Here is a 15,678-nt window from a genome sequence, read left to right as displayed (position 1 = left end):
GAGATCCAGTAGCTAGAGCACGCACGGCTCATTTTAATGCCGGGAAACAGCGACCCAACAAGAATCGCTGTGTATGCCAAAGATACCGGGGTGACTTGTGAGCAGTAGTATTGCTTAACAGACTCACGTCTATGAGAAGGATAGTCTACATAGTATGCATGATACTTAGAAACCAACCGGACAAGAACCCCACCGCATTTGACCTCGTTTCCCGATATCAAGTACAGTACCGGGTGCTCAGGCCTATTGATCAAAAGCCTGGTTCTGACACTTTTTTCTGTTAGTCAGGATTCTATAAACGAAGCGACACACACATCGGTCCCTTGAACATACCATTTGATAATATACGCCTCTTTTCCGGAGCAGCTCCAGATGGCTGCCCTTTTCTAACAGCCGACCACCCTCCCCCAGCACAAAGATGATGTCTGCATTCTGCACGGTCGCCAAACGATGTGCCACGGCAATCATGGTTCTTCCCTTTCCTGCTCGCTCGAAGGCGGCTTGGACAAATCGCTCGCTCTCCGAGTCGAGAGCGCTGGTCGCTTCGTCGAGCAGAAGCAGCCGGGGATTGCGGATTAGGGCTCGAGCGATGGCCAGGCGCTGCTTCTGCCCGCCGGAGAGAGCAACACCGCGGGACCCGATGTTGGTGCTGTAGCCCTCGGGGAGAGACATGATGAAGTTGTGGATCAATGCGTCACGACTGGCGGTCTGGAGTTGATCGTCTGTGATGGCGCTCGAGTCGACACCAAGCAGGATGTTCTCCCGGATCGTGCCTGGTTGAGGGTTAGTTAGGGCCGCTTTAGTCTTGAAGGGCACTCCGCCAAACCTTGAAAGAGTATCGGTTCTTGGGCAACCAGGGACAGGTGCTTGCGATACGCGTAGATGTCGACCTGGGAGATATCCTGCCCGTTGAAGAGGACTTGCCCCTTCTCGGGCTCGTGGAACCGCTCGAGCAGGGATATGATGCTCGTCTTGCCGCAGCCCGATGCGCCGACGATGGCTGCAAACTGTCCTGCCTCGATCGTCATATTCAGCCCATTGAGGACCGGGCTCTCTTGGCCCGGATACCGCAGGTAGACGTCGCGTAGCTCAATCGCGACCCCGGCCGACTGCACGGGGATATTGCCTTGCAGCGGAGACTCGACCACGCTGGTCGCTCGTGCCTCCAACATCCGGCCCGATGCGGCGGCTGCCTGGGCAGCATTGGGACCGAAGCTCAGGCTCTTTCCGAATCCCTCCGCAGCGTTCATGATGGCCGTCAAGCACACAAAGAAGGCCACGGTCCCGATTTCTCCGCGGAGGAAGAGGTGGCCGCCGTAGTAGAATATGAGAGCCTGACAGCCCAGATTGACGCTTTCGGAGAATCCCAGAACGATGCTGACCCAGCGAGCTTTCTTGTACGCCGCATTGACATGACCCTGGCATAGCCGTTCAAAGCGATCTATGATGGACCGCTCGAGCGTCAACGATGTGACCGTGCGGAAGGCTCCAATCGCCTCCGACGCGAACTGAGAGCTCTCTGCGAAGACGGCATCGTTGAGGCTCTCGAACTGAAGCTCATATCGGAAGCGAATGTAGCCCGAGAAGACGCAGAGCGGAGTCACTGCACACATGGAGACTAATGCGAGCTTCCAACCATACGCAAGGGCGATGATGAGACCGCCCACGATGTTGAACAAGGCGATGGCGAGTTGGGCAATGTTGATCCCCATCATGTCCTCGAGCTTTACGGGGTCATCTCGAACGCGGGCGGTTAAGGTACCGAGAGAGTGGCCCTCGTTCTCGAAGTACCCCGCTCGTTGATAAAGGATGGATCCGAAATATTGCGTCTGATACTTGGCCCGGATCAGCGACGCAACGCGTCCAGAGCAGACAAAGGTTACGAAGTAGACAGCCCCCGCCGAGGCGGCAAAAACGGTCCACATAGCCCCCATAAGATCTGCCTCGTCCATAAGCTTGGTATGGTTGCTTTGCCACTTGAACATATCGATGGACCTCGCAAACATCCATGCATAAAGAGGCTGTGCTGTTCCGGCTGCAGCTGAGGCCAGAATGCCACAGACCATAATACTCCAATATGCCCGTGACTCGAGGAATAATAGGAAAAAGCACCCGACGATCCCGCGATCTGTCTTATTCTTGCTCCATGCATTTGAAGCCTGGTCATCGCAATGCTTAGGCTCTTTGGGGATCGCTTCACGGCTCAGAGTGTCAACACTTGCCAAGTCAAAGTCATTCGTGAGAACACTCCGGGTAGAATCCCCAAGTGATATTGCCTGCGCATCAACAAGACCACGATAGAACCCTCCATCCATAGCGACTAGGCTCTGATGGGTCCCTGATTCCACCACCTTGCCCTTCTTAAGGACCACGGTCTGATCTGCATTCCTGATTGTGGACAGCCGATGTGCAATGACGATAGTCGTCCGGTGTTGAGCTGCCTTGTCGAGCGCTGCCTGGACAATTCGCTCACCGCTGACATCAATGGCGCTGGTGGCTTCGTCGAGGATGAGAATGTCAGGCCTTTTGACGATAGCCCGAGCAATGGCTAGCCGTTGGCGTTGACCCCCGGAGAGTCGAGCGCCGCCATCGCCAACGTTGGTATCATACCCCTACAGCACATTAGCCCCTTGGTCGATTGGATACGCTCACGGTTCATACCAGGGGGAGTCTGTTGATAAACTCATCGGCATACGCTTCTTGACAGGCTTCCTGGACACGTTCTCGCTTGCGCTCTTCGGAGTCTCCCTCCCAGGGTGTTCCGACCAGTCCGCGAACCACATTCCCGTAGATGCTATCATTGAACAAGAACGGCTCCTGCTGGACGAGGCCAATCTTGGAGCGCCACCAGGACACGTCGATGTCGTCCAGTGAGTAACCACTTGTTGTGATGGTGCCTTGGAGCTTGACTGGACAACTTGACACATGGTGGTCCAAGCCAGCCAGATTTGCGGAATCACTTCCTTCCTGCGGGGTTGATCTGGTAGTCATAGCATGAGGCTGTGTCAAGGAGTACCAATGCTCAATCAGACCGACGATGGTGCTTTTGCCCGAGCCCGAGGGGCCCACAATGGCGGTGATCTTGCCAGCCTCAATCCGGAGGTCAAGCTGGTCGAGGATCTTGAGACTGGGTCTGCTTGGATAGGCGAAAGAGACCTTCTCAAAGACAATATCATCTGTTGCTTTAACGTCTGGTGACTTCAAAAAACCCTTCGGGGGGACGGGCGTGTCGATGATGAAAAAGAACTCCGATGCTGTGAGGGACGCTTTAGTTATCGCCTGTATTGGAGAGGAAACCCGATCGAGAGAGAAGAAGATAGTGGTCAGGTTCATGAGAACCCTAGATTCCAGGATTAGTTGGCATTTAAACGGAATGCTTTCAGGGGCATCGCCTTGCTTACACGGTGATCACGCCAACGCTGTCCAGCCTGCCTCTCGTAAAGATCAGAGTTCCATACCAAAATGTCAAAGCAATGGTCCCGAAGACACCGAAAAACTACAGACAGTCAGATTCGGTTTGAAGCTTGCTGGGCGAGGGGTGAGATAGTGATGTGATTTGACTTACTGTTAAAGAGAATTGGAGCGAGGTGAGCGGATTCAGCGCCACCGCTTGCTCCTTGGCCTGTTCGACAAAAGCACCGTACTTGTCAACCGTCTGCCGCTGTGCGCCGCAGGCCATGACCATGCGGATGCCGGCAAAGCTTTCACTAGCGATACTGGCAGCCTGTCCTTCCAGATGGGTCAGGTTAGCCCGGCTCTTGGCTGTGAGTCGGACCAAGGGACCGACTCCGAGGATGGTCGCCACAAAGCCTGCTATGGTTACCAGGGAGAGCTCCCAGCTCCACATCAAGGCAACGACAAAGGAGGCAATAATGAGGGTGGTGCTTTCAATGAAGATCGCGAGTTTCTCGGAGAGACCACCCTGCAGGGTGTTGCTGCTGCTCGTTATCGTGCCCACAGCATGGCCCGGTGGTAGCGAGTCCAGCACATGCATGCTCTGATGGAAGAGATGCTCAAGGTAATGAGTTCGTATCGCAGCCGATAGTGAAATACTGACCATGCGGAAGGCGAACTTGTGGATCGAAGCGAGGCCAAAGCGGGCGGTGAACAGGGCAAACACGAAAAGGCTGTGGGTGTTAATTTCCGAGCAAGTCAAGGGTAGAGGTATGACATTACCATAGCCGATTAAGTGTATGTTCGGTTCCTGCGTGGTCCGCACTTCCACTTCCAGTTATCACCCCTGTGAACTGCCCGACAACTTTGCCTATGCTACGGTTAATCTAGGTACGGCGACAAAGACAGGTTTGAGATTTTTGCTCACCAAAAATGATGAGCATGAGGGGTTGGGTGATCCCGGCGCCTATTGCAGCAAGCATTCCAGTGACAAGAACCAGATTATCCCATCGTTTTGCATAGGTAAAGACACGCTGCAAGGATCAGTTCGTATCTTACGATGAGCAGTCTTGAGGAGATGTGGTCTTACCAGATAGTTCCTGAAGCTGGCGGTGGATTTGGGGCCATGCCCAGGGACCTCCTCGGTATTATCTGCCGATGTTGATGACACGCTGTGTGTGCTAGTCACCACTTGAGCACCCATGGATAATTGAGAGAGACTGAAGGATGGAGAGCAGTTTGAAGAGGAAAGGAAGGAAGTTATTCGAGTTTCGGTTTATCTGTAAGAAGGCGACAAAATATAAGCACCAGGATTAGGGAGATGACCAACTAGCTTGAAGAGTGCTGATGAGGTGAGATCTATTCTTATTCCCCTCTGTCACCTCTTATCTTTCTATAATACACCATTCTCTTTTTGGCGCACAAAGGACTTTTTTTTTTTTTTTTCTTTTTTTTTTTGCTAGAGATTTTGCATGCTCTATGGGAAAGGCGGCGGAGCGGGCAGCAAAAAAGTCCCCAGGGTTTCCCAGTAGGGGGGTCCAGGGCATGACCTGATTGGTGCGGGTGGATCGGACTCGGGCCCGCCGACCTTTTTGCCTTCCGCTCCCGTGCGCCCTCCCATCCATGATGTCTTTTTTCATGTCCTTTTCCCAGTCTCCAGTCAACGCGCAGAACAATACTACCTCTGTTAGGTTGTATGTCTACCGGTACCAATCTAGCTCTTCCGCTCCTGCATAAGGAACATAAATGCCCGACATGTTGCATGGGGAGAAGCCTCGCGCCTGCACCAACTGTTCTCGGGCGAAGGCAAGGTGCGTCTGGCGAGACAATGACGATGACGTTTGCCAAAGGTTAGTGTTTGAGGTTGTACAGTGAATTATCTGAATGATGGATCCTTAAATAATGAGCTCTAGATGCTCCAAGAACGGATTATCGTGTTCTAGGTTATCTTCCGTGTCGAGAAAACGGCGAGGAAAGGCTACGTAAGTGACCCTGATGGTAGACCAGTGGCGGGTCCGACCGCCATGAATCACATGAAACTCATTGGGAGTGCCCCAGTCATGCCAAAATATTAGAGCAAAAGTTGGACGATATCATGGATCTGTTGACTGGTGATGGAAAACGCCCACCTGACTCCGAGCAACGTCCTCCATTCCATCAGACCGAGGGCGCTACGCCAACCACAACGCCTCAAACCCACCCCGCAGCTCAATCATCGGAGAATCCAGAATCAATAGCCCCACCGCACGGATTAATTTCTGTATTCCCCGGGTTCGAGATTTCTCGTCATGAAGCCGATCAGAGCCTTGAAGAATACATGACCACCATGCTTACCGAATTCCCTTTCGTCCCTCTGCCCTCCTCTAATCTTTCCCAGGCACTGGAAGAGAAGCCACTTCTCACCAAGACGATCATATGTGTCTGTAGACCTCCACCGTTCAACTCCTCCGCTGCGTTCGAGAGCTGGTTTCGACGGCAAATTGCACATGAGGCTGTTGTTCTGAAGGGTAAGAACCTAGAGCTTGTACAAGCAATACTGGTCTTTCTTGCCTTGTAGGAATCTATACCCTCTCCCCAATTGGTAGCAGTTGTGGTTCAGGCTGACAGGATTGTGTGGTTAGGAATGACATCTGTTTTTATGCCACAGAAAAAGATACAGCACTTCTGCAATTAGCAATCGGTTTGGTCGAAGATCTGAAGCTGACTAGACCCCAAAAGACAACGGATTTATCATTCAAATCGATTGTCGAGGATGCAGCTCATTTACGTGATGATCTCCCAGTCCAGCCGAAACAAACTCGCGCGGATCGAAGAACCTTGCTCGGGGTCTACTATATAACCTCCTCGTATGTGTTGACACTGTTGACCGTGTAGTGTCATGATGTTGACCCGTACTCCAATAGTCTATGCAGCATTCTCGGTAAACGATGCAAGCCAGAGTACACAGCACACTTCGATGACTGCTGTAGTCAACTTTTACACGATCAGGAATACCCGACGGATGCATTGCTCGTGCAGCTTGTGCGCATACAGAAAATTGCGATGAAGGTAAACGACGCGTTCTGGGAGACGACCGGGGCCACCAATGAAAGGCCGCTCGGCGGTATCTACTCTAACACTGTTGCCTCTATCCAAACTGAGCTGGATGCATTTGTCGACCAGCTGCCCGCCAATTTGAAGTGGAGCCGTATGTCAGCTTCCAAGAATTGAACACGTGAATGGGTTTTAGCTAACTCCTCAGTTAAGATCTGTTGCAAACCCATTGCGCCACCGTCCGCATTCGCTTGTTTGAGCCCTTCAGATACGGCGACCAGACAGAGATCATTGAGCCCACACATCTCAGATGCCGCAGGATATGGGATTGCTTGCAGAGCACACAGGCACTCCATGACGAATTCCGCCTGGTGCCGGTCGAATCGTATCCCACTCTTACTTTCGTAACCGTCCTGCACCTCGCGCTTGCCATCATCAAAGCCTTGCGTCTTCTGTGTGTTGAGGAACAGGCCTGGGATCTGACCACCGCACGCGCTACGTATGATCTTCCGGGTATGCTTCGGGAGCTGAGTAAGAGGTTTGAGGTTGCGAGCAGAGGTGGCAGCCCCAGAAGCAGAATCCTACTTCAAGGCCGGCCCATTTTCTCCGCCTACGCCGAAGCATATCGAGGCATCGAGCGTGGGTATTCGACCAAGCTAAATGGTGGCGTGGTGCCTCCGGGCCCGGCATTAGTGGACCCAGTCAATGCATACGGCGGGGAGCAGTGCGACATGGACTTTTGGGCTCAGTTATCCGAGTTGACAAATGGACTTGTACCTTAAATTTTTATAGGCGCCTTGTGGGCCAGGGAAGACCTGAGGCTCCATTCTTAGCATCCAGATATATCGAGATGAAGTCGATCAATCGAAATCGTGGTGTTCTGCAAGAGCACATCAAGCAGGTTGTCGAGTATCCTGTCGAAGCAAGTAAATTTCATCGCGACGTCTTCAGGGCTTTGAGCCCGTCTTGTGCACTAGAAGTCGCAAGTATGCAGCATCTTACGGTCACTGTGCACAGCGGTGGCTTGAACGAGAAAAGCGGGCAACAACGTCGGTTACCTAGACATGTTTGTGACTGAGGCTTGGTCTACGTTTTCAGAGAAGCGGAGGATTGTTTTCCAAGGATGAGTCCTTGAAAGGATTGACGCGGAATCCATGACTGCTCAGTGCTTGCTTTCTTTGCTACCAAGCGGGAAACAAAGGCTATAGGCCTCATTGAAAAAGAACTCCCAATTGTTCTCTTCTGAAATATTTCAACTGTAATCAGTCGAACCAACAATCAAGTGGACAAACTCGCCATTCCACTACGGGAGGATACCTGTATCATCTGTTCAAGACTATCTAATGGCACCGTATTCACCCGGAGCAGAAGACGAGGCCAAAACTATAAAAGAACCGAGAAGCCTTACACCTTCAATAGCATGTCTCATCAATCTCGTGTACAGACGTAGCCATGATCACACTTCAAACATACAACGTGTACCGCAGACCACGCGAATTCGCCAGGATGGATACTTTCGATCGCGTCCCCCGCGAGTCACTCGTCGAGATTGTCAAAACCGCAGCAGACTGGGTAACCCTGGAAGATCTTATTGTGGACTTGACGCAGCTGACTCCGCTGTTCGAACCGGGAAATAAACCTGATAGTCCTGCAGACCCTGAAGCGATGGCTCTTGTGAGGCATATCCTCGAGCATAATTCAACTATGTCGTATGATTATCTCGAACGCTATTTCATGGTGTGTGTCGAGCTACGAGGGCCAATTCCGCACACGAGTCTGTACGACTTTGTTGACAAAACCAGTTTCGACCTCCAGAGTAGCAAACATGGCCACCGCCTCTCAATGTCTACGGCGACTCGCGCCTCTCTCCGCGCGGTGGTAAACATTGCTGCCAATATCCAACGTCTGGCTTGCATGTGCTTGACAACACTACGAGCACGACTGCAAGCGATACTGCCCCAGTACTTCAAAGACATCCGAGAAATGCCGTCTCTGGTCCCGCGTAAGCTCCGAGACGTGGGTGCATTCTCTTGGATCGAGGAGTACCGCGTCTACCGTGCCCTGTGGCACTTCCAGGCCTTTAGCGATTTCTTGCAGGTGGCTGTTCAGCTGCGATGGACGGACAAGCGGGTGCTATCTCTTCAGAGAGATCATCTTCACTGGAGCGGACTTTGCAGGCAGGAGCCATATACCGCAGAGGACGATACCGAGTGGGAAACACTGTGTAAAAACACGGCCGCTTGGGAGGAGATATGCGAAGTTTCGGAGTGCCTTGAAAGCCTCTACGCCGGGTCTCCTGATCTCTGCACGACCTATTCACCCCAGGCTCCCAGCGAGGACGAAGACAAGTTCGTCCCCGAATGCTTTGACCTCGACAGGAAGTACCGGATTCACGCCAACCACAAAGTCTTCCTGCTAGAGAGACTCCCCAATGCGTTCCGCTGCCCGGCGGGCCCCTTCGAGGTGTGGTCGCCGCCGGCCCAGCCGCGGGAGGGGGACCTCTTGCATGAGCTCTGGGGCCAGAGTGGCGAGCATACCGCGCACCACGAGGTCCTGGACTTCGTATACGCCTGGCGTCTACTGCAAGAAGACGGAGACCCCGCGGCATGTTACAACATAGCAACCGGGTCCTTTCGGGCGCTGGGCATGGGGCTGTGGGATCATCGGCGGCTCTTCGAATTAGGGCTTCACGAGGTCTGGCCCGACAGAGGCTCGACGGCGCTGACCACCCCAGACGGTGATGTACGCATCTGGGCGCATCCGCGGCCGGTGAACCTCTTTCTATCCGACCGCGCTCACAAGTGGCATCTTCTTCTGGGGGCTTGGGAGGCGCTTTTCCCCGCACCTGTTGAAGTTGTGGAAGTATAGCCACAGAGGCTATGCGAATGATTCTCAACTCAAAACTAATCTACTATACAGATTCTATCATTACTTAGATGATGGAAGGTTCCCGATCAGAAAGATTTGCCAATAGTACAATCAAATAGTCAGATAAACAAAGAATCTAAGTATTTGTTAGAATCAAAGTTCCAAAATGTTCTCAGCTCCCTCCGCACCTCTTGTTTGGAGTCATTAATAAATTATACAATGATGATGATAATTTCAACCAGACTATACGGTGCATCCCGCGAAGCGCAAGAACAGATATAATTGAAGCACTTTCAGACTTAGGAGAAATCTACGAGTAAAGCAAGCGCAAAGAAGCTCATATCAAGGAGAAATAGTAATAGCCGTGTCGTCGGCAGCGAGGAGAGTAGCCTGGAGCTCATGACCATCTTTTTGGATCAATATGTAAAAAGGGAGTCCGCGACTGTGCCTATCACGGAGGATGTGGTGATCAGTCGTCTTCAGAACACGAAGTCCGGCAGTGGTATCCTCGAGCTGCTGTTTGAAAGGCGCAATGCAAATGATGAGATCTCCCCACCCATCGGGGAGCTCTTGATATTGTCAATCACGATAAGGGCCCGGAGTATGGCAGTGTTGGTTTGAGCACGGCATGAAGTGTTCGCCTCGGATAAACCAAATTCACAGAACGCGCGCAGAACGCGCAAGCGGTGAAGAAATAGGATCCATTCTCAAGGTCTTGGGAAACGAAGGTCTGGTGGCCCAAGATGTTCTGAAAGCCGCATCCCGCAGCTACAAAGGCGCTGGTGCCATGCGGTATCGTCTTTCGCCTTCGGCCGCAGGCTCGAGTGACCGATGAGATGTTTGTGAGTTCATGTTACATCCTCATGTATCGGATGGGGGGGTCTGCGAAGATGCCAAGGTCACTGGTCCTCGCTGAAAGTGATGAGAATTCGAGTCTCGATGGATGAAGTTAGGTCCCACTGCCCTTGGCCCTGCGCCTTTCACGAAGACAGATGTATCATTAATGACTACCTACTCATGTGCAAAGAACTGAAGTCAACCAGAATATATATGTTATACTGCATGAACATGAATTTATCGCTTTCCTTCTAAAGAGCCAGTCCTTTGGGGCCGCAAAGGGTATGCAGGTCTATACCCGTACAAGTGTCAATGCGACTCCCACCAACCCATAGAGCATACTACCCAACACCCACACCCACCCGGACCCCAGTCCGCCAATCTGCAATCCCAGCTTGAACACATTCGTAAAGCACAGGCTACCCAGGATATTGCCCACGTACTGCAGGATCTCGATCGCGGAATACAGTCGCGCGGTCTCCTCGCGTTTGACCAACGCGGTAGCCAGCGACCGCATGGTTAGGGCAAAGCCCGCTCCCGCCGCATAAACACTTACACTGGGAATCAAAAAGAAGACTGATGGCGAGAGAGCAATTCCGAGTGACCCCAGGAGCAGAGCGGCAAGACTGAGACGCGCGACCTGCAGGTCTCTTTGTGGAAGGGATAAATAGTGCAAAACCTTTTGGGAGAGGTACGGGAGGAGGAACAGGAAGACGAGGATGGTGATCCCCGCATGGAAGGGAACGATCAAGTTCGCTTGCGCCAAAGTCCAGGCGAAGCGTCTTGAAATGTGCTGGGTCAGGAACGGGAAGGAGCGCTGCACGAGCTCGACTGTTGCAAAGGAGAATAGGAGCAAGAGTGATTGCTGGTGGAAGATGAACAGGTAAGGATGGATGAGACGTGCCAGCCTTTTCGGCAGTGGAATGGGTGTCAGCACTGGCTTCGAAGATGTATCACATGTCGATGCTGGCTCGTCTGGGCTTGGTGCTGCTGGCTCTTTGCTTCTCACGGGCATATTCATGGTCTCGGGAAGTGACAGCGCACAGCCAAGGCCTATCATCACCGTACCACAACCAATTAGCAGCGGAATCCATGGGTTGAGAGCCATGAGTCCCGAGCTGATCAAGCTGGCCAGGAAACTTGCCACTTGACTGGCAAGTCCGACCCGGAAGAACAGCGCTGCGCGTTGCGCATCGGTGGCCAGATCAGCCAGCATGGCCCAAATCACGACCAGTGCCACGGCTGGTCCTCCCCCGATGATCCAGCTGAGTGCGGCGAGCCAGATCGCACGGAGGGGGAAAGTGCCCGAAAACCATAGAACGGTGTTGGTGATGATCGCATTGAGCAGAAACCCTGGAATAGTGAGGCGGATAGCTTGTCGGCGACCATACCGATCCGCCAGCAGTCCGTAGGGAATGGCGCAGATGGCGCCTGCATGAAAGGTCAGCACTAACGCATATTTCTCTCAAGGTTTGGCGCTTGACAAACACAGTAGTCCCTCGAGCAAGTCGGAGTATCCTTTCACCGTAGCGACTTCGGTCTGCACTTCTGCTATCTTGCACAGGTGCTCGGGCAGATGGCCGGAGGCGGGCAGTCGAGCTGGGTCGTGTCGACGCCAATAGTTATCGCAGGCGATCATCTCGATCACCCGCACCATTGGACCCCCGATCATCTGGCCGCCGACTTGGAAGCTCAACAGAATCGCGACCACGGTGATGACCAGGCGCAGACGGGTACGTGGTGACAGCTTTGGCTCTGGGGCCCCGCTACAGCCAGCTTGGTTGGCAGGTTGCCCTCTAGGGAGGAACGGTTCATCCTCGCCGTGGGGATTATTACCTGACTCCAACGACACGTCAGGATAGGTCATTGTGAGGAGCGGGCAGAGAGCCGAGGTAGATGTGGAACGCAAAAAGGGCTCTTAGGATGGCTCGGTTGCTGGAATGGAAGGCTGGTACGTGGGGGTTCTCTGCACAAGCAGGATAATAGTTTCTCTCTCTTTAGAATCAGCTTTCCGGGAGGGACTAATGGCGGTGAATATTTCTGCACAGACACTCACTCGGTGCGTGAGGAATGTGACAGCTCTACCACGGTATGCTTGAATCACACACCACCTACGTATAGTGCAGCACACTTTATTCAATCAAAACGCTTGTTGCCGACCGTATGACAGTCCCTGCATCTATTGCAGATAGACAGCGGGGTCGAGAATAATAGTGCATCTATGTCGTAGGCGAATGATGAGTGAATAAGAAAGTTAGCGGCGATCCTGTAAATGCAGTTTGTCTCACTAAGTCCCTTCACCGACGGTAGTAAGACTGATCATTTCCCGATTTGGAATATGAGCACCTTTCGAGTCGGGCATTGTTTGACTTGTTGTAACTGGCTACTATCCACTCGGAGTACAGAGACGCAGTGTACTCCGTTGATAACTACTAAACTACCTAGTGCTCTTAATTACATACCTACCTAAGTAGTTACATCTTACCTTCGGATCTAAGCTATGAACTGAAGCAGAAGACAAATCCCGACTAAATAGTATCAAATATACCAAACAGAGTCAATTGATTTTCGGATGTATCCGTCCCCACTTTGGGGATGGAGATGCCTTGGTTTTTCCGCTGACTAGAGACGGTAAAAATTGCGCATGTACAGAATGGCCGCTTGTCTCCGCCCTCGTACAGCTGCTTCCAAGGTGGCTTCGACCGCCTGGCCACTTCTATCCAGGTTATGATTGGTGGGTATTATGAGTTTGAGCTGGAATACCCAAGGCGAGTCGAGAAAACACTTAGGCATATGCACAAAGTTCCCGGTGCGTCAAACATCACGTCATAGCCCTATCTTGAGGTTACTCTGAGTCCTATGTAGTCCTACGCTTGGGATTATCCAACTTGTCACAGGCGGTGGAGAAAGAGAGGCAGTGTGCGTGTATGTGTGTGTCATTAGACAAACTACCAGCATCCCCTTTCGATGCTCCCATACATCTTTTCGTAGACCGATTAGGATACTCCATCTAAACCAAGCCTCTTGCGGCCCTATTCAAAATCTACCGCCCCCGGAAGTCACATTGAATTGATGAGCATGATGCTCATGGGGGGCCCTAAGAGGTTCCCCTTCTTGCAGATGATGGTCGCCTAGCTTTATGCCGAGTTCATAGTCTTGCTTTTTCCACGGGGCTGGCCACACGAATGCATCCTTCGGTAAGGGCATAGCATCGAATTTAGCGGTGTCGACCGCATTGTCGTGCTGCCAGTCCAAGAGAGCATTGAAGTCGCGACATTTGCGGTTCACACTAAAGTCGGGCCATGGAGCGTGACGATCTTCGACCCAGTCCAATGTCAAGACCTCCGTGTTGGCATTGCACTGAAGATTCTGTAGCAGGATGTCGGTGCAGTGGCCCAGATGAATCCACCACATCTTATCTTTAACATCCAGCTCGGGTTCGTAGCCGGGGTAGTCGGCGAAAGCGGCTTTGCGCAGCATGTTCAGGCAATGGATTTGCTGTGGTTCCATGGGGTCAGTACTTTTGCCTTGTACAGCTGAAGGACCAGAGAAACGAGGACAACGGGTATTCTTACATGCATCACGTCCAGCTGAACCATGTATGCATCATCTCCCATTCCCCAATAATCATTATCGAAGCGCGCGACGGTGTCGGGGTTTTTACCGAGCTTGAGGACTTGCTCGCGAGTCACAACATGTGTCAGAACGTCTTCGAATCGCGCCCAATCGGCATCGTTCGCAGCGCTGGGCTCTTCGCGGGCGATGGATATTTCTGGAAGAGCGAAGAGCGTTCCATTTAGCATGGTTTGGTACCTTGGAATCTCAATGTCGTCCAGGATAGGTGCTTTCGTTGTGTTAGTCCACTGGTTTAGGCCCGGGGAAGCATTTGGAATGGAGTATGGAGACTCACACCACCATGACACTGGCCTAAGAATCGCATTTTTCTCTTCACTCGAAAAGCTGCCTTTAGCGCTGAGGACTAGACCAATGGTTATACTCAGGAGAAGTGCGTTTGCGATTGTCAAGTATATCCAGGCTCTTGAGAGGTTTTGCGGCGGGCTCCTCTTGGTAAGCAGCTCCTCTGACTCGATATTCTCTTCATCGCTATCGCGACTCTCGGTCTGTAGGGCTTGAAACTTGAAATCTTGACGAAAGGTTCTGAGAAGCTTAGAGAACACCATTGTGGGTGCGAGTGATGCTCTGGAAACTCGGTTCTACCATAAGATGCTGAAGGTGCGAGCTAGGTGGGCAGAAATCGCTTTCAGCATTGAAGAAGATACCTGCAGTGCCTATGACAGTAAAACCTGAGTACCTACGGTAGTGAGGGCGTCAGACATGAGAGCAGGATGGCATCATGCAGTCCCAGAAGTGATAGACAGCGGGTCTCGTGCATCGCCAGCCGCAATGGCGAAACTGAAGCGAAGATCACAGACTTAGTGCATGCAATAAACACACTGAGGTCATATGTGACTTATCTTACTTGAGCCGAGATGGCCTAGAACCGGAGCATCACAAGGTCACATGCTGATGTTCAGCTCCCCTGCAGTCGAATTGGCAATTATAATGGGGCAAAGACTTGCGGTTCACAACACATTTGCACGCTGCTGCATGGATGTCCATTCGAACTACTTCTTTCGGCAATGATAGGCCCGAGTAAGGGTTCCGGTCATGCCGTACCACTAGCAGAGACGTGGGTTCGGAGCTGAGCCTTATTACCTACTCTGATTGCACAACACTAGTGGCTTCTACTGTTGCACATGGGAATGTGAATAGTCCAACCCATGAATCATACTCCTCAACTTGATTCACAATCAGTACTGGTACCGGTACGCCTGGTTCTAAATCAACCGCATGAAAGCTCAATGAAGTAATAGCTCAGCAATATATCACTCTTCATTGCAATGCCAAGATGTAGCCTCATGCGTGGCGTCGAGATCAGCAAGGTTCATCGATACAGCTTCTGAGGGACAAACCTGTCTACAATGTGATGCCAGAGGTTCTTCATTCGGTGATTCTGACATACAGCCGCCTACAGGGTAGTAGAAACCCCCCGAGACCTGGGCCGGCGGGAACTGTGATAGTCGGGGTGCTTTCAGTGCCGCGGAACCAAGCAGACCACCTGAACACCCCATCCAAGTTTCCCATCCAAGTTTCTATAAAGGACTTCCTGTCTACATCGGCGGTTTCTTCTCATCTTTCCACACCTCACCCCCCGCCACACTTCCTCTGAATATTTTGGACTACCTTGCTTGTCAAGATGCACCTCTCTTGCCTTCTTGCGCTCCTGGGAGCCACAGGGTTCACCTTCGCCCTTCCTGTCTCCAGCAACCTTGACCAGCTTGAGTCGCCCCCTCAGGATCTGGACAAGAGATTCTACTATACCCACTATGTTGCTCCGGAGAAGCGTGACGAGGAGGCCCTCGACAAGGGATTTTATTACACCCACTATGTTGCCCCAGAGAAGCGTGATGAGGAGGCACTCGACAAGCGCTTCTACTACACTGCCTACACGGCCCCCGAGAAGCGCGAGGCGGAGGACGAGGCCCT

General features: G+C 52.2%; 7 protein-coding genes across 7 annotated transcripts; 4 read left to right on the top strand and 3 right to left on the bottom strand.

Moving 5' to 3' along the window:
• Positions 1–243: 243 nt before the first annotated feature.
• BO95DRAFT_352088 (ABC transporter ATP-binding protein) lies at positions 244–4,597 on the bottom strand (the record flags this gene model as incomplete). Its single annotated transcript, XM_025582113.1, has 10 exons — positions 244–270; positions 334–773; positions 827–1,223; positions 1,281–2,612; positions 2,662–3,340; positions 3,402–3,496; positions 3,566–4,127; positions 4,177–4,264; positions 4,322–4,427; positions 4,484–4,597. 10 exons carry the CDS (start codon positions 4,595–4,597, stop codon positions 244–246), a joined length of 3,840 nt encoding a protein of 1,279 aa, XP_025446960.1.
• Positions 4,598–5,148: 551 nt separating this feature from the next.
• On the top strand, positions 5,149–7,208 carry BO95DRAFT_351992 (fungal specific transcription factor domain-containing protein; the record flags this gene model as incomplete). Its single annotated transcript, XM_025582108.1, has 5 exons — positions 5,149–5,247; positions 5,444–5,816; positions 6,068–6,239; positions 6,297–6,580; positions 6,640–7,208. 5 exons carry the CDS (start codon positions 5,149–5,151, stop codon positions 7,206–7,208), a joined length of 1,497 nt encoding a protein of 498 aa, XP_025446959.1.
• A 670-nt stretch (positions 7,209–7,878) lies between these two features.
• On the top strand, positions 7,879–9,294 carry BO95DRAFT_427371 (uncharacterized protein; the record flags this gene model as incomplete). The annotated part of the gene is made up of 1 exon (XM_025584796.1): positions 7,879–9,294. The coding sequence occupies one exon, from the start codon at positions 7,879–7,881 to the stop codon at positions 9,292–9,294; it is 1,416 nt and encodes a 471-aa protein (XP_025446958.1).
• A 399-nt stretch (positions 9,295–9,693) lies between these two features.
• Positions 9,694–10,129, top strand: BO95DRAFT_458921 (uncharacterized protein; the record flags this gene model as incomplete). The annotated part of the gene is made up of 2 exons (XM_025588603.1): positions 9,694–9,895; positions 9,969–10,129. 2 exons carry the CDS (start codon positions 9,694–9,696, stop codon positions 10,127–10,129), a joined length of 363 nt encoding a protein of 120 aa, XP_025446957.1.
• A 294-nt stretch (positions 10,130–10,423) lies between these two features.
• Positions 10,424–11,998, bottom strand: BO95DRAFT_352091 (MFS transporter; the record flags this gene model as incomplete). The annotated part of the gene is made up of 2 exons (XM_025582115.1): positions 10,424–11,562; positions 11,620–11,998. The coding sequence occupies 2 exons, from the start codon at positions 11,996–11,998 to the stop codon at positions 10,424–10,426; spliced, it is 1,518 nt and encodes a 505-aa protein (XP_025446956.1).
• Positions 11,999–13,167: 1,169 nt separating this feature from the next.
• On the bottom strand, positions 13,168–14,312 carry BO95DRAFT_352326 (oxidase ustYa family protein; the record flags this gene model as incomplete). Its single annotated transcript, XM_025582126.1, has 3 exons — positions 13,168–13,629; positions 13,707–13,975; positions 14,042–14,312. 3 exons carry the CDS (start codon positions 14,310–14,312, stop codon positions 13,168–13,170), a joined length of 1,002 nt encoding a protein of 333 aa, XP_025446955.1.
• Positions 14,313–15,376: 1,064 nt separating this feature from the next.
• Positions 15,377–15,673, top strand: BO95DRAFT_327381 (uncharacterized protein; the record flags this gene model as incomplete). Its single annotated transcript, XM_025581868.1, has 1 exon — positions 15,377–15,673. A coding segment is annotated over one exon (297 nt), but the record flags the coding sequence as incomplete, so codon positions are not given.
• Positions 15,674–15,678: the final 5 nt, after the last annotated feature.

The sequence above is a fragment of the Aspergillus brunneoviolaceus genome, assembly GCF_003184695.1.
Source record: "Aspergillus brunneoviolaceus CBS 621.78 unplaced genomic scaffold BO95scaffold_4, whole genome shotgun sequence".
NCBI classification, from domain to species: domain Eukaryota; kingdom Fungi; phylum Ascomycota; class Eurotiomycetes; order Eurotiales; family Aspergillaceae; genus Aspergillus; species Aspergillus brunneoviolaceus.
Note: the sequence above shows the minus strand (reverse complement) of the source record. Positions and strands in the feature narration are given on the sequence as shown.